At 38.1% G+C, this 21817-nt stretch overlaps 1 protein-coding gene and 1 long non-coding RNA gene across 3 annotated transcripts; one reads left to right on the top strand and one right to left on the bottom strand.

Moving 5' to 3' along the window:
* Positions 1–5356: 5356 nt before the first annotated feature.
* On the top strand, positions 5357–10052 carry LOC111336825 (uncharacterized). The gene is made up of 2 exons (XR_002695452.2): positions 5357–7864; positions 8832–10052. It is a non-coding gene; the product is annotated as an uncharacterized LOC111336825 (long non-coding RNA).
* A 210-nt stretch (positions 10053–10262) lies between these two features.
* Positions 10263–20296, bottom strand: LOC148736526 (secreted frizzled-related protein 3-like). 2 transcript variants are annotated; one of them, XM_088752390.1, is made up of 4 exons: positions 18887–20296; positions 14871–14939; positions 12272–12625; positions 10263–11280 (listed from the first exon to the last, which is right to left on the bottom strand). In XM_088752390.1, the coding sequence occupies exons 1-4, from the start codon at positions 19320–19322 to the stop codon at positions 11276–11278; spliced, it is 864 nt and encodes a 287-aa protein (XP_088608516.1). In that variant the 5' UTR covers positions 19323–20296; the 3' UTR covers positions 10263–11275. The 2 variants fall into 2 exon arrangements, with proteins under 2 accessions (XP_088608516.1, XP_088608515.1); XM_088752389.1 differs by having other exon boundaries at positions 10263–11389; positions 18887–20294.
* Positions 20297–21817: the final 1521 nt, after the last annotated feature.

Below are 21817 nucleotides of genomic sequence, written 5' to 3'. Positions count from 1 at the left end.
ACAGACTGTGGCTCCTTTTATAATAGACGAGGTGGCCTTGGGGGGAAGGTCAGATTTCTGAAATTAAAAGATCAAAGAAATCTTAAAAATAGAATTGGTCTTGCCTTAACATAATCAGCTTTTTGTAAGTCAGTTTTTAGCTGAACCACACAAACGCTATTATAATTAATGTAATTTTCTCACTACCCACTGATGGATGGACGCATAATCCCTCCATTAGTTCATTTGTCAACGGATATTAGACACTTCCCTTTCGCTTTTCCTGAATTTTGAGGATCGTTGCTCATTCATAATATCTTAATATTTGTCATTTTTGGCTTATTCTTAATATTTTGGAAAGTTTTCTTTCGGCCACAGTCTTTATGCTAAACATCAACATGCATTATTTCGCCCGTCCTCTGAGCTGTGAACAGCACATAGCTCTTTTCAATTGCACTTTCCTTAGTCAAAGTGAATGAGACAAAATACGATGTTTCATAGTTCATGGAATCTGATTTAAACTTGACGCTTGATTAAAACTGGTTTTGTAGTAAAATTGTCATTCATCAAGAAGGGTTTCTGCAGAGGTAGAGAGGACTTGATACGCCTGTATACAGTGTAAAAGTGAGTTTTAAAAAGAAAATATTCCGTTTGACCAAAGAACCTGCTTGTTTCTGTTTTAACTTTTATAACAATCGTTGCTATGCTTTAAAAAATCGGGCAGATGAAGATTTATGGACGTTCTTCATGTACATGTAAGTACATGCTTATCCTGTGATGACTGTCAAACCCCCAGGTCACGCCCTTGAAGCGTGGTTGAGTATTTTTTAGGTGTCTTTTACCCAAAGCAGGTGCGACAAGATAACGGAAAAGGAGATGTTTGATGACAGGAAGGCGTTTGTTCACAGGAATACAAAAATAACATTCATTAGTTGGTCGTTCGCCAGCTTGGCCTATTCGTTTTCGAGGGCAAGTTTGAAATCATCCTCTTAGAATTTTTTCAATTCTTTGCGCTTGCCAGTTCTGTGAAAGAAACATGCTTCCACCACTAAGTCTCTGAAACCTAGTGTGTTATTAGAAGCTTTAAAGGTAACAGGTTTTACTTGGGGAACGGAAATAGTTATAAAGGAGGCACTCTCAGAATCTACCCCACCATACGGGGAGGCATCGTCTCCTATGTTCATTTTTACAAAATGGAGATTCTTCGTTTCAGTTCATGGCAGAAAATGATGAGGTCAATTGCGTTGCAGGGTCATTTCAATCGAAAATGGAGAGCAACTGTTTTAGCGATGGTACCGAAATAGCACGGAGGAAATTGTTTCAAAGGAATGACTCTCTGAAACGTCATCATTTAAATAATAGAGAACTCAGCATTGCAAACACGTCTTCCTAAATTAAGTGACTTTAGGGTCTGAGGCGGCGTTGAAAAGAAGGGCCACTCGTGTTTTCCTCAAAAAGATTGCTTGGTTTAACTAAAGTCGATACGCCAAATTGTGGGTGGTTAGTACGGTATTTCGGTATCAAATTAGTAAGCTAGGGCTTTGCTTGCAAATTGGCTTCATGGATTACAGGTGAAGATTATCCTGATAGCGGAAAAACATATGAATTAGTCGCTGTGATTTGAAAGTCAATAATCATTTAAAGAGCAAAAGTGCCCGTCATATAATGCTTAACCTCTGTCTCGAATTCAGCCCTGTTAGATAACAAGATCGGGCAGAAACGACGTCACTGGGTAAAATTCCTAATGGTGTGTATAATTGATAAGATACGAAAATAAAAAAGGTACACATTTGCCAAATTGTTTTAGTTTTACGCCAAATGGAAACGCTAGGCCCAAATTTTTAGAATATATACCACTAATTGTATTTGCGGCACGTTTAGCCTGGGCCCCCATCCGAAAATGGCAAGCGACCTAACCCCGTTTCCCCGGACACATTTCCACTGATCCTTGATAAAAATAGGGAAAATAATGTTATAGTAATGGTATAAAAATGAGAGCAAAACAGTTTTCTTTCACCTTCGTCAGTGCACGGAGTTGTCTCTCGAAAGTATTTTACGTTCATTACCGATAATCTTAATTTCTATCGTTCATCATTTTTAGTCCTGTCTAGAAGTCATTCCAGTAATCTGTAGTGAGCAGAATAGTAGCTCAGGGTCACAGATTCTAACAGGGAAAATATCCACTGTAATGTAATTAACATAGAATCTAGTCCCCCATGAGTTTACAAGTCTTGGCACTACATTGTACAGCCCAAGAGAGCTAAAAAATGTGTTTGTCTTGGCAGACAAAGGGCTTACGGCGACAGCGACAGGTTTGATTCTTGCCCTAAGCTGTTTACCGAAAACTCGTTGATTAATCTCTCTCTCAGCTCAATACCGTATTACGCAATATCAAACATGGAATCAAACTTCAGCAAGGTTTTTCGGAGAACACCCCTAATCATATCATAAAAAATCACACTAACACGAACTCAGGACCATTGCAATTTCATAAAAGCAAACAGGATGTGCATACGCAGTTCGAGGCTCACACATATGTTATAAATGACTGTGTACTCAAAAATTGAAAGAGACTGCGGTGCCCCTTGGCATGATATTGCTATCGTAAGATTTTTGGTTTGTTTGCATCCCTGTCATATTTTTGTTTTCAATGTTCTAAGCTTGTTATTTTCCCTGATCCAGTTATGGTACTCAGCTCGATTTGTGTTGCATTATCACGCGGTTTTTTTCTAGTTGGTAATCACTGAATTAGATTAAGACGAAGGTCATTAGTGATAACTCCCAAGAGTGCATACAGGGATCCCATACCAACATTTTTTCAGTAATGTCCCCGGAGTGTGTTACTTAGAAATGTTTTGTTATTCTTTCTGTTGTGGTAGTTTTGGAAATACTTTCGAAATCGTTAAATAAATTAGCATCCTTCGAACTGTGTAGAAATTTCGTGTTGTCTAATATGCTCGCTGCAATCAAAATAGATTTTTAAAAGCATGCTTTGATTTTCCTGCCGGCCACTCGCCAAAAGCAAACTATACACATCCGACATGGAGCTTTTTAATGCCAGGTCGGTCCCTGGTCTTGAGGAACAAGAGGTAAATATGCAAATTGGTGTCTTTTCGGAGACAAAAATAACTCTGAGTCATTATTTTGAGCACGATTGGTGAGAATAAAACAATAAACTGGGAATATTTTGGAAGTTTGTTTTTATCAACGCTCCTATGATGCAAACATTTGAGCTAGTTTCTTGCTATTTTGAGTTTGCATGGCCAGTTAATCGAATTTTGACGTAATATATCTCGGTGTCTAGCGGCAAATTACCTCAATATCCCCTCCACTTGAACGACAGTATCAAACTTTGCGCCTCTCACAAGACCTACGGACACGATATAGCACGTAGGTAATCAGAAATAGCCCCAAGAAAGAGATTGCCACAGGATAACCCACGAGAAAAAAAGTAACATAGATTTACATTGTGCCTTTTAAAGGCGAACGTTGCTATTAATTCTTATGTTTGTGTGGTTGCTACATTCATATCGTCATAGAAAACAGTTAAAGCAGAAATGCCATGCACACCATATCACATAAACCGCAAACACCGACAGTCACTACTCAAGTAAGTTGAAAGTAACAGAGTTAATTACTTCCGTTTCCGGTCGTATGAAAGTAATGAACGTGTTCCAAAAACTTCTCCAATTCTTTGAGAGTGCATTGGAAATTTTTTCATCCGTGAACGGGGGGTTTTAATTAGCAGGGTATGAGATAAGGTGCTCTAACTGCTAGCAGAATAAAACAGGGTAAACATATCATGAAAAAGCCATGCGTTCAACGCCCACGATGCTTATGCAGTTCTTCACTGGTGTTCTTTCTTTCTATAGAGCGCGAGCAGATGTGATGACTGACCATAACCTTAATAATTGAAAACCGGCATTGTTGATATTACACGCCTATGCTCTTAGGAAAAGACTCCGATCAGGATTGCCTATGAACGTAACCAATGTTTTTTGCTGTGTTTGATAAAATTGAAGCAAAAGACCATTGATGCCTTTTTACTATTTTCACAGATATGGGTATTAGGGTACTTCGAGCAATTAGGGAGACATTGAGGCTAATTTTGTCTGCAATTGCCGACGAGGGCGTAAACCAGATGTTTTTTTTTTGTACTTGAAGGGTCATCTCCAGTGACGATGTTCATATTTATTTCCATTTCCTGAATTCTGCACGCAGACAGTCATGTTTCAGTCAATCATGATAGGTGGTCTTGTTCGGGGAAATTTTTTGAAGAGGCGCCAAAGCCTGCGCCTAATAAAGCCAATGTATATTGTCATTAGAAAGAAACAAAGGTTATCAAATGCACTGTCGTAAATGTTTTACATAATGGACACTGGACTTTCTTTGAAGTGTTCCCCTCTTTTAGCCTGCCTAGGTGCTTGGTGGTTTTGTGTTTGAAACCTCGGGCCTTCATACAGTGGAACCATGCGTGCGAATGAAGAGGCACGCAGAACTACAAGTAATCAAGACAACTATTCCTTTTGACAGACATATTTTTTAACTCGTTCAACACAGATATGCCTTGAAATATACATTCAGTGACTGTTAAATTCAGGGGATTGAGATGAATATTTACACTCCTCGCTTATCACATGTATAAACAGCACCTATCCTGTGTATTTCCTTTCATGAAATCCATCTTTCCGCACTCGAAAAGGCACTTGGAATCTTTAAAAACCCCCCGATGACGAAATAAGACCCCGAGGGCTTTTAAGTTGCATGAAATGCTCCAGATGTACTTAACTTTGGGAGTGTCTGTGGCTACTGATTCCCTAATTCTTTGATTTGACCAAGCACCATGAAAATTGCACTCTCGGTAATGATCACGTATAATGATTGATCTATCTAATGTTAGCAGGTGCTTCAAGAGCCGCTTGATTTCCTTTATTCATTAATCACTTTTAACGTCATTCATCACACAAGCTCCGCAAAAAGATCACCAACAAAGCCTGAATTAGCCACAAGGCCTTGATTAGACCATCCTGCAATTTTTTCTCTCCCTTTTTACAGAATACACTCGAGGCATTTCATTCAACCCTTTGGTTCTTTATCTTCTTTGTTTACGAATGGAAAAATCTTGAACATAGTCTCTCGAGAAACGTTAAGGGAACATGGCAACATGTTCACGCGAACGGAAACGGAAAGAATTACACTTCTCTGCTTGCTGTCAGCCTCCTTGAGTAGTCACAGGCGGTTTTTGCGGTTTCCGTGGTATACATTTCTAATGTAAACTATGCTTGTTACTATATGCATAGTGAATAATATGCATGTAGACATGTAAACAAACTTATACTGTAATCCCAACTTCCGCCTTGAAAGGCCACAAAATCAATCCTTGTTGTTTTCTCGATGTTTGCCTCGTGGCAATCTTTTTCTTGGGACTATTTTTTATGAATCATTTGATACATCGTGACCTACATCCTTAGCTTGGTTAAGATCTTATAAGAAGCGCAAAGTCTATTACCTTTCGTTCAAGTGCAGAAGGTAACAATGGATATTGGACTAATTTTAGAGCAGCTACCATCGGAATTGACAACGGATTACTTCAAAATTCAATTAACTGAGCATTCTAACTCAGTCAGCAGGAAACTCCTAAAGATGTTCACCCCATGATATGAATGATCGTCACATCGTAAGAGCATTGATCTAAACAATCTCGCAAAGTATGCACAGTTTGTATTTACCTCTCAATGGTTAGTAACAACTCGTGCTCAGGGTCAAACTCGCTTCTTACGAAATCTCATGACTTGCAGTTATTTTAGTCTACAAAGCAAGAGATTATTTGGTTTGTTTAGATATTATCCTCAAGTACCCAACTGGTGTTGAAAAGCTCCATACTGGATGTGGCTTCCTTAGTCCTGACAATTAGCCAACCGGAAAAAAACCATTCTGGAAAATGTGCGTTTTATCCTTTAATTTTTACCGCCAATTACCAGATAGCCGCTGAGGGAATGTTTCACATTTATCACGGAAATCATTTAATCGTTGCTGATAAAACTGAAATGGATTAAGGAAGTATGCGTAAATGCAATTAAGATCACAGGCAGATGATGTCGCGAAAATTTTGTCTATGTTCGAACGATGCAAATTCTATTAACAAATATATATATGCCAGACAACTGCGATAGCATCAAAAGCGAAAGCTTTCAAGGTACGACTATCAGATTACAGTATGAACCTACTCTTAAGTTTTGCATGTTACCTCATCCGAATTCACGATTTTTAACCGCGAATTGCGCAATGGTAAACAGACGAACCATCGTCAAATTTTATAGTATCTTTCAGATCGGCCGCTTATCCCTTGGTCTGAAGCAAACTGATTAGAATTCCATTTTAAAAATTGTAATTAAAAGCTAATTTCCTGAAGCAATGATGGAGAAAGAAAGTGATAATGCATAAAATCAGTCGTAAAACCTGATATTAATACATTTATAACTATCTTGGAAAAGCAGGGCTGTAGCGAGACCGTAGAGGCACCGCCTTTTTCACTACGAGGATCTACGGCATTTTATAGATACATGAAACTTGAAGTTCACATTGCTTCGTAACATTACATAGCACGACTTATGCACTCGTGTAGGACTTTTCATAGTAAATTAATGGCTAGATTCCCAAGCATTCGCTTCTTTTTGACACTGGCATTTTTTATGTTGCGTAATGTGGTATTACATGTTACTAGCGAGGATAAGAATGATGTTTATGATAAACGACGAAGGTTCAAGAGTCAAACTATCACCTCTAAGTAGTTTTTTCATCAAACGCAAACATTTACATTAAATGTGGAGACGGGAATTATTTGATGTTATGATAGAGGATATATCTAAGGGTTATTCGAGAAAGGGATAAATGGCGAGTCAGTGTTCATCTTTCCCGTTTGGCATTGCCCGTCGATGAAATCTATGCTCAAGCTCTCTGCTAATTGATATAGTATTCACCGAGTTAGGAGGCTCAGAAGAATTGAAGTTGTACAGTGCCATATCAAGTCCAAAGGTCAATTTGTTTCATTTTTTTAACTGTTATTATTATTTTTCATCACCTTTTTTTATATACAATGTTCAACAGCCATAAGTAGATATCTTTTTGAAAAAGAAATTTAGTCATCGGAGTAAGTTGAGGTAAGTCACCCCATGTAATCCACGATTTAATTGAGCACTGCTGAATAACTGCGTCTTATCGACTAAAAATAAAAAATGTTCCCGAGGATTGATCCGGCTCAGCAGAAATTTATTCGTTACAGCTTTGTGAATTCTTTCATCAAGAAAACAAATCAAGGGAAATACGATTTGGAAGGTGGATGCCATCTTAGAATTAGAGAAATTATTTAGAGCGAATATTTTGCTTTCTATGGTATAATGTCAAGACTTCTGAAGCATATCGGGGATGGACTATTGGTAGAGGAAGTACAATTACAATTACAATTTATCACTTATAGAGCGCTATTTACAAGGACAGATCAACAGCGCTTTACAATCAATCCTAACCCGCCCATCCCACCCCAGGGGAGGACATCCATCACACAGTAATCTCGTGCGTGGGAAATTAACGTCTCCTACCCCTAACCCTGTAGGAGACGGGACCTCCATTTATTCGTCCCTATCCGAGAAGACTAGAATATCTAACCATTTCTTGATGTTATAGAAAGGAAGCATATTCTTCTCAATTATTTTAAGACCTTGAGTGTTGGTCCGGCAGTAGAAGCTATAGTTACCCCCAAAGAGCGAGAAAGGTGTAAAGAGACAACCACGAACATGTCAGCGAGTTGAAAGAAGTATTCTCTGATTAATTTCGTCTGGAATCAGTGAGGAACAACTTGATCACCTCAGCAATACGCTTTGGGAAGGTAAGATTAGATAGCTTGTCATTTTTCGAATTGAGACCTTGGTTAGAAATACAAATATGCCACGTTCGAAAATGTTAGGTAGATTATTGATATCAGTAAAAGTTTTTAACTTAAAAGCTTTAACCTCACAAAATCTTTCAGAACTGGTTTCTATTATCCTTTTAAAAGAATTGCATTATTTTCAATCCAGAGGCATTGTTTATACATGAGGTTAACAGTCTTGTAATACTTCAGCTAAAAAGCTCAAGAGAAAGGTAAACTGAAAAAATGTGCACGCGAAGTAAGGGTAGAGCATGCAAAACAGCAAGAGTGAAATGGCAGATGATACCCTAAGCCAAATATCCCAAATTCAATGTCTCTGAGTAAAATAATTTTGTCATGTTGTAAGGAATATCTCAGAACTTCAGTCGTAGAAAGGCAAAATCAAAAAATTGAAAGAATCGTGGAATCGGAGAAATTATCATAGATCGATCATCTAGTCGTATCGTTAAGTCGAAATTTAGTTTAAGTCTTATAATAGAGGAATATTAGAACTGGAAGAATCTTAAGAAGGGAAAACTTTTTTTAAAATTGATCGACTTTTGGCAAACTCGTATTTTTCACCAACTACAGTCATAGATTCACACCCTTGATAGTGAATCGGAGTAAAGCACTCGCCAATATGGTGTGTGCTGTTCTCTGATTAAACACCTTCGTAGCCGTGTATATATCAGTATGTATGAATTATCTTGGGTAAAGAGCCAAAGGTCGTTTCTTTTGATAAAAAATTCGAGGTTTATTCATTTTAAACAATGTTCGTTTGTTCCACAGATGTTTAAAGGGCTGGCAAGCCTAAGAGAAAACAATCGTGTCTGTCTATTTTACTTTAGGCTCGTTCTTTACACCAAGTTTAAATGGTTTTCAACAATAAATTGAGATATCTCTTTACAGGAGGGTTCTTCATTTAAGAAAATCATTTTTTTTTCAGTTTCTACGACTCCAAGACTCCGTGATCAACGACAAAGGAATAAAAAGAAAATATACAGTAATCTTGGTAGCCTCAAGAGAAAGTTGTTCACAGTGAAAGAGGAAAATTATGATAGATAATAGATTACATGTTCACACCTTGTTTTAACAGATGGTGTGTATTTTCAAGAGCAGTGGGGGAAAAAAAACAGTCATTTCGCGCCTCATTAATTTGAAATAGGATTTGGTTGGGGTAGTCCGTTTTGATAGTCCATTTGGGTTGTCCGTTTGGGTAATCTATTTGGGTAGCGCATCGTGGTAGTCCACGGACTGAAGATCAATGTTTTGTCCATCATTTATTACCCCCTTAATAAGTACCTTTATATTTAGCATCAACATAACATCTTATATTAAACTGTTTTACCCTATTTTTCGATACATAACATAACAGTCCGGTTAAGGAAATAGGACAGGGTCCTACACAAACTTTGGTTTACAATCATTTCATCCTCACGCCCCAAAAAGGCACTTCGCGAATAGGATCAGAAGAATGAACACCACATGGTTGTAAACCAACCACCATTCTCTAAAAATTTCTTTCTGATACACCATTCATTGTTCACGCAAAGTGGTGGTAAAATGATTTCTTTTCTCCTCAAATACCATTTGTAAGAATATTTTATTAACAGTCTTGTTATACAAAAACATGGCAGAAAAATTCCCTGAAGGTAAACCTCGGTTAAAAGAATCTGTTTCACGTGTTCTAACCACCTTCAAGAGATTCCTAAATACTGCGCTTCGATCCAAGCATAGCATACACATGCAGTTACCTAAGACGAATGTAGAATTTATTTAGTTTCAACAACCGCCTCAGTCTTATGTTGATGCTAATCCTCACGCTAACCCTTGGTCGGAAAGAAAAACTTACAAAGGACTCTACTTCCACCCGTTGCTTATCTGCAGTAAGGCGAATTACAGCAATGGGGATTTTTTTTCCTAATTAAAATCCCAGGCCTGAAAGAACAAAACCAAATACAAAATAACACTACTATTGATAATGATAAAAAAAACACGAAGCAAAACAAACAAAAAAAATACTACGATGGTCAGCGCCCATTATCCGCAAGCAAAATAAACCAAAATCTATACTCAAACAAGATCTAGAATAAGTTGCAAAAGTATAGTTGGCAGCCTCTCATTACTATGTAGTCTTAAGAGAAATAAATATATATCATCTTCTCTCGGTGGTCTACAACCCTTCTCGCAACATAAACAGAAATCGTCCATGCGATTCGTCTTTAACGTAAGCAACTTGAAAGACTCCTCTTTCAACCAAACAATGTTGAAAAAATAATTAAGTGACCACTAACTTAATGAGCACCAACATCGTCCACTACGCATTACGAAAATAGTCGATGTATACAACGGACGACAACAATGACGTGAAGCTCGCTACGAGAACAAGGATACATATTTATTACAATGGTAGTATCATAATTATAAAGAGTCTTATTGTCTCTGCTGCACTAAAGACTCTCCAAATATCTATACTTCAAACAAAATATATGTACACTTTTTTTATTACTGCCTCTGAAGTGCTTCAAGATCCAGTGCATAAGATCTTTAGCAAAAAGGCCAAAGTCATAAAATCGTTGTTCGCTTAATATACATGAATCGCTGAAGACAGCTTAAAGAGACAGTGTCACGGTTGGGCATGGGCAGCCGATGTGCCCACCTCTTCTGTGATTATTTTGAAACTTTCCGCTATCTTGAATATCGTCTGCGGAAATCCACTTGACAAAACAATAAGAACCATTTTTTTAATGAAGGACGGATGAATGGATCTACCGTTAAACTAATAATTTCCTCGATTGTCTTCTTTTCGTTTTGAATCACAAAAGCCAGTTTTACATGCTTGAAAGTATTGAAGTAAAGACAAAAAAAATTCCGGGATACCGATCATAAAAGATTATATTTTTTCCAAGAACACCATTAAACTATTATAAGATTGTTAAGTTAATACACACAACTTGCTCACAGATTAAATACATGAAACTGTTCTAAGCGGCAGATATAAATGACCACTGAGATTATCGACTTTTATGACGGGTGAGAGCTTAACATTTTTGCTTATTGTTAAAAGAAAACAGGATTTAACGCTTAAATCAACTTTCTATCTGTGATCCTCTATAAACCAGTAGGAGATAATTTCGACTGGTGTCGTATTCCGAACTCGATTAGAAAAATAATCTGTGCTATGTGTTATCTAGAAGTTTCTTGTGGCTGATTTTATAATAAAATACTTTTCCTTTCTCTGTGATGATCTTGTTTCGTTTCCTGCATGTCGTCATTATCTCACGTCCCTCATTTTTTGTCTGTAAGACGAAACCATAGATAAGAACCGTCACAAATTTTCGCTGGTAGTCTTCATGCTCTGTGATCAATCCAGTGAACTCGACTGTGACATTATTCTATGGAAAAAGAAGGACTTATGACGGCAATCCTGTCTAATTCTACGAAGATGTTTACTTTGTATCAAACTCATCGTCCATTAGTGACCCTGATTAGGGGATGAAAAAGCTGTTTGAAAAAAAGAATAAGAGAAATTTAAAAAGTTAGTTTCCGATCCGCTATGTTGACAGTGGCAGTGGCCATTTTCACTTATTTTACTGCTGGAGAGCAATTTGGGTGAACATTAGAAATTGCCACTTTTCACACTTGGTATGCAGTTTTTAAAGCTAGATTAGCAATTCGAGAAAAGAGTAAAGGATCATTATGAAAGACTGCTCGGTAATAAAACCGCATAAATTGCACGCAGTTTTTTGAAAGTGCCTTCAAAATTTAGCGACCAAGCCAACAACCTTCTTTGGAGTTTTTGAAATAAACCCCCTCACGATAAATGCCGATGCTAGTATAAGATTGTTCAAATTTGTAATGTCCAGTTGTCTGCCATACTTTATCAAATGTTGTACCGAACTTTCTCAGAACCTATAAAATCTATCATATAATTGGCTCGATCTTTAACATTGCCTATGTCTAGGGGCGGCAAACTGTTTTGAAACGTGTGAATGAGGGGGGAAGAGCAGTCGCCTACTAAGCCAAGCGTTAAAAAAAAAGTCCTACAACATATTACTGTACTTCGCTAAGTGCGGTGACGATGTAATAATTTGTGATATATTCACAAAATTTAACATTTTTGCCATGCATTTGTATGCAACGCTAACAATTTTTTTCACACCAAAATTGTTTAGAGTAGTCCCCCCCCCTTAAATTCCTTGTAGTAGTGGGCCGTGCCCTGTTCTGCCTGGTTTGCCGATGGCATTATGTCGCATCACTCTAAATGAAGGTAAAATCTTGAAATGGTAATCAACCGGGCCATCGGAAAATTAAAAACCTGGGAAAGGAGAGGTTACCAATATTGAACAAGGACATTCCAGGGTGGAATTTACTCAGGCCGCTTACCTTTTCTTTCCAAAGTTTTATTTTTCCTGTTCTGTTTTCGTCCAGAACCTTTGGCTGCTAGACGCTTTTCCCACTTTCTGAATTTTCCCACCCAGGCTCTTTCCCATGGAACAATCACGCCCATATCACGAAACAAATAGAGTTTGTTCTGTTCAGAGTCCACGTGACCGGCAACTAAGAAAGAAGCGTCTACCTTGGGGACCTGTGGACAGTTACATGTTGTATTCCTGTGCAGGTAAACAGAATCTCCCTTCTTCAAGTGAACGTAGCCTTTTTGTAGTATCCTCTGAATTTTTCCCTTTATTATTCCGCCACTTTCTTTCTCGGTAGTTGCTGTGATGAATATTTTAAGGACTGTGGACGGAATGGTGAATTCCACAATATTACAGAAGCAGTTCAATATTACGTCTTAAATTTTATACAGAAAAAGGGACAGACTTGTTTCTAGATTAAAATGCTAGATGTAGGTCAACAGTTTTTGGTGCTTCTTCTATCGACTATTCACTCAAAGAACTCATTCACTTATAGAACTCGGTGCAAGTAAATGGTTAGCTCTTATGGGCTTTGATAGGCATATTGGAAAATCCTGTTATAGGGTGAAAGAAGAAGGTATTTGCATGCCTACATATGTAGCCGCGCTTGTGGGATATGGCCATGTGACTATCATAACAAAATGACGAAAGAGTCATTGAGGAGAACAAAAGAAAGTATGAAAAGCGGCAACGGTACCAGAAACTAATTATAATAATAAAGATAATCCATGATGATCATCGTAATAAAAATCATAATAATGATAACTAGACGCATGATCTTTGTGTACCCCGACGCTCTTAAAATGGTTAATTATAGGCTAAGTCTACATACGGTTTTCACGCTTCTTCTACAAAAATTTATGGTGATGGAAAATCAACGAGATAAAGGTCCTGTGAAAACATTCGAAAAGCATGTAAAAAGTGTTACCCCTTTCACACACCTTTGCCGGTTCTAAGCTTTTTAATTAGTACTTCAGGTTTTTTTTTTATGAAAGATGAAAGCGTTTTAGGGAAGGTACGTTTTTTATTGGGAGAGGGGTGGGCCGGGGCTTCGGAGGGGAGGGTCATTAGTAAATATTTTACAAACTGGGGAGGGTCAAACCTGTTTGATACGCAGCCGGGGGAGGGTCACAGTTTTTTTTTTTTTTTTTTTGGCAAGGGAAAAACTACTCCATGTCGGTTAGTTGACTTTTAATTATTTGTTACCAAACACGCGAAGTGTATAGAAACCTAAAACTTATATATACAAGCAAAGCTACCAGTCAAAATCAATCTACATCATTTTAAACAGATGTCGAATTATTATGTCAAAAAACTATCTTGTCCCAACTAACGTAAACTGTCTCTCTCGACCCGTGCCCGCTTTCGTCCATATTTTGACGTCGGTAATGTTTCGCGGGGCTTTGGTATAAAATTAGTGTCCATCTGATAGGCTTAGCCACAAGTTGCTCGGCAACTTTCCGACAACTTTTGAGATTTTCGGCAACTTTTTAGAATTTTGGCAACTTTTAGAATTTTCGGCAACTTTGGGCATTTTGAGATTCTCTGAAGCCACTTTCTTCACGTTTTGAGCCACATTGGTCAGTTTTCAATAGAAATTTATTCAATTTATTCTAAAATACAATAATTAGGGCCCCCCCCTTGGGTTGATTTTTGTGATACCTTATCACGAGGTCAGCGGTATCACGTTGCACGTTTTTCAAGATGGCGGACAATTACAGTGACTATTTGTTGATCAAGTGAAATGGAAAGAACCTCTGATATTACCATTGGACTTTGACAAATAAAGTTTTGATAAGAAGCGATGTGCGAATTTTTAATCTTTAACACCTAAAAAAGGTACGAAAAGCAGGAAAATGTTGGCAACTTTTCAGCAACTTTTTGGAAATTCAGCAACTTTTCGGCGACGTTTTGAAAAAAATAGCAACTTTTAGACACTTTTATTGGCAACTTTTTTGGGATTCATTGGCAACTTGTGGCTAGGCCTACCATCTGACCTAATGAAATCCTCACATTCTCCGCAAGCGCATTTCCTTCTTTCTATTCCTAGCACATCCTTGCCCATTTTCAAGTTTTCACCGTGGAACGCCACGCAATTAACTGCTTTGTGCGCAGACACGGCTATGTGAGCAACACTTCCGGTCAGGTATTTTCACTTCCGGTTATTTTTGTTTTGGAAGAGGTGGGGGGAGGATCAGATCCTTTTGTTTAGGCATTTATGAAGGGTCTTGCATTAATCCAATCTGGAAAGTGGGAGGGCCACAACTTTCTTGGCAAAAAATTTCTAAAATACCCCGGCCCACCCCCCCCTCAATAAAAAACGTACCTGCCCTTAGGGCATGGATGGTCATTCGTGACTTAAGACAAACAAACCCTGAACTTGGGCCTCCAACGAAGTGCCTAAGTAGAAATATGATGGTAAACGTTTTCTGCCTTTGTCTTCCACGCACCAGGCATCACTCATGATCAGTACCCGCACCCCTGGATTCGTTTCCCTGGATACTCCATTGTCTGGTTCAACGATGTTTATTTCAACCGGGTAAAAAGTGAGAACCAAGACAACTTACCGAAATGATAAGAATTCCTTTTATATCGCTGGTAGTTCATACGAGGCCTGATGCATCTGCAGGATGACACTGTGACACAACAAAAGATGAAGATAAATAAAAAAAATTATACATTTGGCAACATGAAAGAGAACAAAAGAAGAAAGTGACTCTATTTATTTACAACTGTTCATGAGTTTTCGAAAAGCCTTCCCAGTAGAAAAACAAATACCATTGTAGTTTACAGAGTTTTATTTGCTAATCAAGAGATGTGAACTTTTGGAGGTTTTCTTTGTTTGCATAAGATCATTTTTTTTAGAATACTGCTGTCATTGTTATGACAGACAATTAACTGTCGCGCCGTCTACCGTTGGCTATTACGGTCTTAAGGGGCCCACCATTTAACTTTTGAGGGGGGGGGGTGATTTCTGGTCATCAATAAATTTTTTTCTAGCAATCTGCTGGGCAGGATATTTTTTTCCGTTCTAAACGCTCTCTTTTTTTTCTGTTACATTTGCGCTGCATGCAATTTTTTTCTTCCAACAAGCGCTTGCAGGAAATTGTTTTCAAAATCATCCACCCCCCCCCCCCCCTCAAGAGTTAAATAGTCGGCCCCAAATTGGATATGGCTTTTATCATGTCAACTACGAATTTTAAGAGGGAGAGAGAAGTAACAAAAATGAACGATTCCATTTTAAGTCTCCTTTAAGGTCATTCTTTGGAAATTCAGTTACACAACGCTTTTCCCCGTTGCGTCCAAAATACCACAACGGCGAGCGTGTACGACGGCGATCAAGACCTGGGGGAATGGGGGGAGGTCACCGTCGAAAAGCGCGAAATATGGTATATCCTAAGAGAACAATAATAACGCCTGTTGAGGAAGCTGAGGGACGGGTTGGACGGGTGAACTCCAGCTTTTATCTTTCGTCGAACGACGTAGGACTACGAAGGTGTCATCTTGAACAGAATATCATAAGTTGTCTGCCTATTATTTTGTTTTGCTTTGTTTGCTTTGTTGTTGTTCTTTTCGTAGTTGTCTTTTTAGTTAGGTTCTGATAGTTTCATACTATCCTTAAGTTTATGATGATATCAGCGCACTACATTAATTTGGTACAACTCGTCCTTTAACTTTTCTTCAATTTCACAGATGCATTAAGAGTAGTTAAGATGGCTACCCTTAGAAATCAGTAATTGGTCGCCTTACGATAGCGCAACATTGACTTATCTCTTAATCAATACCTGAGAGGCGAGCTGATATCTATTACTCCAGTACGATATTTTGATTGGTTGATAACACTTAGTACCACTTAAGTATATGAACTTCAATTACAGTTCTAGCACTGACACCACTTACGGGAAGGTGGGCCATTGGATTTTTCTAAATTTCTGGGCTACGTTTTAGCAACGAAGTGACTCGTCCAAATTTTAAACAGATGGATTTCGAAATACTCGATTTTGCTCAGGATCGTTCGCAACAACCCTCAAAATATTACTTGGGTATCAATGCTTTTACAAAATACGAATGAAATAATATTGTGGGATCATCCTCTGACTGATCTTTTACACGCAATCTGCGGTGAAGGCGGCCACCGCTTGTCGGTTGGTTTAGTGTAACTCATTCCTTTCAGGCGAACCTTTCGCTTTTGCGTAAACTTCACAGCTCCCATTAGCACATATTAACGTATTTTTACCAAGTGGTTGTCGATATTTTTTTAATTTTCTTAAGCAATGACCAACGTAGCGTTTGCTGTCGAAATCGCGTGACGAAGTAATACAGAAAAACGCGTGATGACCCAACTCGGAATGAATACTGACTGTTGTTGTTTACTATTTTGAGAATGGAGCAAGGTATCGAGGGCTTTTCGCCAAAAATAAACATCGATTTTCCTTTACGCCCTGTGGTTAGCTTTTATACAGTTTTCCTTTCAAAGGCATCGCAATAGGTACAGTGTACTAAACATACTAAATTATGGCAAAAATTTTAGGAATGCTGTAGGCAAGTTTTAATAACTGTAATAATCGGTTTACCGCAATTTGCTCTAAAAAGGTCTTCATTTTCTAAAGCCAAGTTAATATATTTTCAATGTTACATCAAAGCAGAAAAAAGAAGATTAAGAAGTGAGACGTGAGAGTTAACGGACGGAAAGAATTGGCGGCAAATCAAGAGCAAATTGCACCCTTTATGAGGCTTGCTCTCCACAAATACTTAACTAAACAGTACAAAATCTCCTGAACGGAAAGAAGAGGGAGAAAATACTTCAAAAAAAGACAGTAACACAATTTAGCTATAAGTTATCCGTGCCACAGAGGTGAGGTTTGAATCAAATAAAACCTACTGTATGGAATTCGCACACTATGTCTGAGGTAATCCTTCAGTATTCAGTAAATTAGTTTTGGACTGAACCTGCGGAAAGACTTGAAATACCTCTTGAATACCCTCCGCACCCGCAAAAAAACCTGGAATGAATTTAGCCTTACAATTACCTCTAAAAAATCTAAATGAAGGAACAAATAGTTCTGAAAATATGGAGTATGTTCATTAAGTATATTATGATTCCCTTGCAACCAACACTTTTGGTTCGGATTTCGATAGCAGTGTCTAAAGATTTCAAAATCATAGGAGACGAAAGTATTCAGTCCTCATTGCACTCTATACCAGATATTGGGATCAACAAGCAACTTTCACACGTTTCTTAACTTTGCGTTAGATTTTTTTAAGTGGATTTCGATAATTTCCTGTCTGCCCCATGAACTCTGAGAGGAAGAACTTCTCAAGAGCTGTTATCTCAAGGACACGATGAATAAGACGTGATTTAAAGACATCACGCTATTCCTGCGCGCGTGTGGGAAACAAGTCCGTTGTTCGTAAACTCTGCTGGCTTAATTACTACATTGCTGAACCTAAATACGGTAGTCTAATATAACCGCAAAGTGGAAATTTATTTATAGAAACTGTTAGCTTTATTAAAACTTTTTTAAGACACGGTTTTGGTATTCAAAAACATGACATGATTTTGGATTTGACCTTTCCATCTATGAGACAATTTGTTAGTTCTAATCGACGATGTTCACAAATGTTTACAATTCAAGTAGACAGATAAAGAAATATTTCAACTACGAAAGCCATACGCGACCCCAAGAGGCATATTCAAATGATGCACTCCAAAACTCCGGAGAAAAATTAATGGACTATAAATAAATGACAAGTCTGTCTTTCTTTACAAATAAATCCCCCTTGGAAGACTGCAAGCGCTCCTTGATTCGGAACGATAGAGTCACATAAAATTAAGGAAATGTGACCACAGATTTTTTTGGTAGTTTGAATATTTCTCGCCAAGAAAAGTTTCATTTCCTGTGAATTAATAGGAAAGTCAGCTGTGTTGACATAGGATTCTATGCCTGTACGGTTCCAAAATTTTATGAGTTTTTTTTAATTTGGCCATACAATTTGAATCGAGGTTAGAAATTGAATCCCGGATATCTTAATTCGTGGGTAGATGTAAGTCAAAGGGTGGATATTAAAGGAAACGGGCGAGTAGTGATTGAAAGTAGCGAGGCTTAGCTAATCCAGTTTTATTCTAGCTTTGAAAAATCCGCCAATCCAGTCAGAAACAACTGAAGTTGACAGTCAATTAAATGTTTGAAATTTCAGTTAACCAACCTGATAGGGTCAGTTTACGTGGCGTAAAATTTGCATAAAGATAAGTTTCAGAGGAGTGCATGCCACCAGAGGCAACCCATGACCCGTAGTGGGAGTCTTCGTCTATATAAACATTTTTTCATAAAGAGACGCCATATTTCGGAGCTTGCACACTAAATAAATATTTAAAGAAACGCGAGATTCCTAACGTTAATTATAACTGCATGATCATTCCTATCAGGCCCTTAAATACAGGGGCTGGCGACAAAGGACTAGATTTGTAGTATGCAAGATCAAACGCTTAGTGGACCATAGTGCAAATGAACAGTGAGTAATCCTGATGGGTTTTTAAGACGGACGATTAAGAAACAAAGAATGCAGACTTGATCTCACTTACCAGATTTAACAAAGGACGCAGGCTTGATGCAAACATCGCTTTCATAGGATGGCAGGTCCTTACAGATAACGTCTGGAGGCCATTGCCTGTTGTATTTTCTTATGGTAGGCATACACTCTCTCATGACCTTTTTGCAAACCGATCTGCACGGACGAATTGGCCTGGACTTAAACTCTGGTGCACAGATGGGTAAGTGATAGGCACAAAGGAAAAATCCTGCATCAGCTGAACAGTTGATGGCAACGATGTCACTGTACAGTTCGATCCTCTGCCTGCTGTAATGTTGCGTGAGATGTTCAAGCGCATTAGGAAACATTGTCATGTTGTATGGCAAGTGTTTCTGGCAAATTGGAATCTTGATGGGCTCACATGTTCGGCCTGCCAATGCGATCACAATATCAAAGCAAAATATGAAAAATCCCGTCAATAGATACATCTTGTTGCTTGTACTTTTTCGTCGTAAAATTAAATTATCACGGCCTACGTGCTGTTTAAATAATGGACTTAGTTATATTGTCGCAGCGCACACCTCTCCTTATATCAAGGAAATTGATTGTATCATTCGCTATTATCGGTTCTTGCAAGAGGATAACGCCGCCCAGTCGAGTAGGGATATGCCACTCTCTCTAAAACGTCCTGAAGGGTAAAGTATTAATTAAACCGGGCGAAATGGTAAGACCACGCACTTAATTGCCGACAGTTAACACGTTCCGCGGTGTTTATAAACAAAGAGCTTGACCTGCCTTATTTGAACAAACTGTGTTTCGTGATCTGCTAATGCATGTTGACGGCGTTAAGCTTTGATGTAACCTTGCTCGCCAGCGTCGCCAAAATTTTAGTGTTATTAAAGACTAAGCTTGGTTGCATTTATTATATTTGTCAATTCTTTGACCTCGTATATTCTTGAAAGTTATTTAGCGTTTTATAATATATCGCATAAAACGCTTCTAAGTGTCATAGTCTTGACGAGAATCAGTCATTTGTGAAGGCGGGACAAATATTCAGACAAAGAGCCTTTTTCATAGCCTTATCCAGCTATGTTTGGAACAAAACTATTCAGCAAAAGAGAAAACTTTTCTTTCTTCAACTTCCTGAACCGCGTCATAATTCAGAAGTGCTCACAGCATCCAGATATCAAATGCTTGAGTGGTAAATATGGCGTCAAAAATTGGCGGGAAAATCACGCCATTCCCTGTTGCCGCGTCGTTAATTACCAGATGGAGGGAATAAAACGGACGTAGCTCGCGTGTCTGAAAGTTCCCGGTTCCTGAATAATTCAGTCATAGCACTGATCTAGATACTCTATCTTGGCAAACATGTGAAGTTTCCGGTATTGCCGAAGAACATGCAAAGCATTTCCATTTCCAAGCGAATGGTCATTCTAAGCTTCCTTTTGGAAGACATTTGGAAATTCTTGTCATGCATGATAAATCGCATGTAAGGCTTAATGACGTCATTAAAGAATTCATCTTGATAAATTTTTGCACGCTATTTTGACTTTACATTTATTCTGCCCACTAAGATCTTTGAAAACACTACAAAGGAAACTGTTGGGGAGCTAAGTAGAAATATTTTATTTGATTAATGCTAAGAGTCTTAATCAAACTTTGAGAGAGAAAAGCTGTAGATTAAAGAAACAGAAGAGAGAATCCATTTTAAGACATCTAGAAAGAACTGATCCACACAATGTTCTCTGATTACAATTACATTCTTGCATGCAATCCTGCTTCGAAGTTAATTGAGATAATTTACGTTTTAATGTGGAAGAAATACTTAGCAAAACAACCATCCGTCGTTGAGTGGTCGGACGTATAATTACAGCTTCTCTTCCTCCTGTGGCACCTATATAGTAGTTTACGGGGTCACTTTGACGTTTTCGATGGCAGTGCTATAAGACCGTATTGCTTGAAATATAGCAAATATCACCCTACGGTTTTGAGAGACTTTTATTCCACTAGAAAATTGCCGGGGATTCTTAAAATAGGTTTATTACTGTGCGAACCTGTCCGGTTCTATTTTGGAACTTGTTAAGAGATATTCGTGCCCCAGCGTTGTCATTGTGTTAAAATTGCCCCCTAATGAAAATGAATCATTGTTTATTTCTTGAAGTCACTTTAATAAGACTGACAAAGTCTATTGATTAGTTTAACTTTCGTGGTGCCGTCAGAGATGACATAAATTATTAATCACAAACTGAAATCTTCTTCTGAAGTAATACTGACATATAAGGTTGAACAGACCGATCAGCATAGTATGTTTTAGCAAATCTAAAACAGGCGAGGAACAGATGCTTAAGAACGATTCAGATTGATATTTTCCGTTTTCAGCCATTAGTCTTTCAGGACGATTAAATGAGCTATCTCTCAGTTCAACCTCAATCGTTCAATGCTTTTCGAACCCAAGCAAATAGAGGGAAGGAGTTTGTCATAAACACAAGCCTATTAAAAAAGCTATTTTCAGCGTATTACCGGCAATCATAGAAAGTCTTAAGATACACGAATCATCGTTTGCGTGGGAACAACTTTGATTTTCCAGCATTTTGTAATAAACACTGGGCACAGATTTTGTGGATGTTTATCTATGCGTTTATCATTTGTTATGAAAGAAGTAATATTCTCCTGATTATGCAGCAGTCTTCCTCGTGTCCTCATTTTAACCCCCGCAAAAATCTTTCGACGTCTAGCTGAATTTTTTTCACACAATCAAAACGTTTTAGCAATGTTAGACTTAATCGGGAAACTCAAAACAACACTGTTTATTTCGTTCCGTAACCTGTTGAAGGCTTCAGTAACTGACTTTTTTTTTTATTTCATATGAATTAATGTGCGTTATTCGTGTGAAGCGTTTATATCGAAAACTGTCTTGACCTGACAGACATTAACCTTTCTGCCACAAGTTACCTTTTTTCCGTTCTTAGCGGGCTAAATGGCA

This window comes from Stylophora pistillata, chromosome 3 (assembly GCF_964205215.1).
Source record: "Stylophora pistillata chromosome 3, jaStyPist1.2, whole genome shotgun sequence".
In the NCBI taxonomy this organism is placed as follows: Eukaryota; Metazoa; Cnidaria; class Anthozoa; order Scleractinia; family Pocilloporidae; genus Stylophora; species Stylophora pistillata.
The sequence above is the reverse complement of the archived record's forward strand: the minus strand, read 5'-3'. Positions and strand labels throughout refer to the sequence as shown.

What these genes read in the sequence shown, in the direction of transcription:
- LOC148736526 (XM_088752389.1), bottom strand. Translation starts at nt 19,322, where the DNA reads ATGTATCTATTGACGGGATTTTTCATATTTTGCTTTGATATTGTGATC. An exon ending in TGCGTCCTTTGTTAAATCTG is followed by an intron (nt 14,940 to 18,886) that starts GTAAGTGAGATC and finishes GTTGTGTCACAG; the next exon opens with TGTCATCCTGCAGATGCATC. An exon ending in TAAAACTTTGGAAAGAAAAG is followed by an intron (nt 11,390 to 12,271) that starts GTAAGCGGCCTG and finishes TTTTTCAAACAG; the next exon opens with CTTTTTCATCCCCTAATCAG.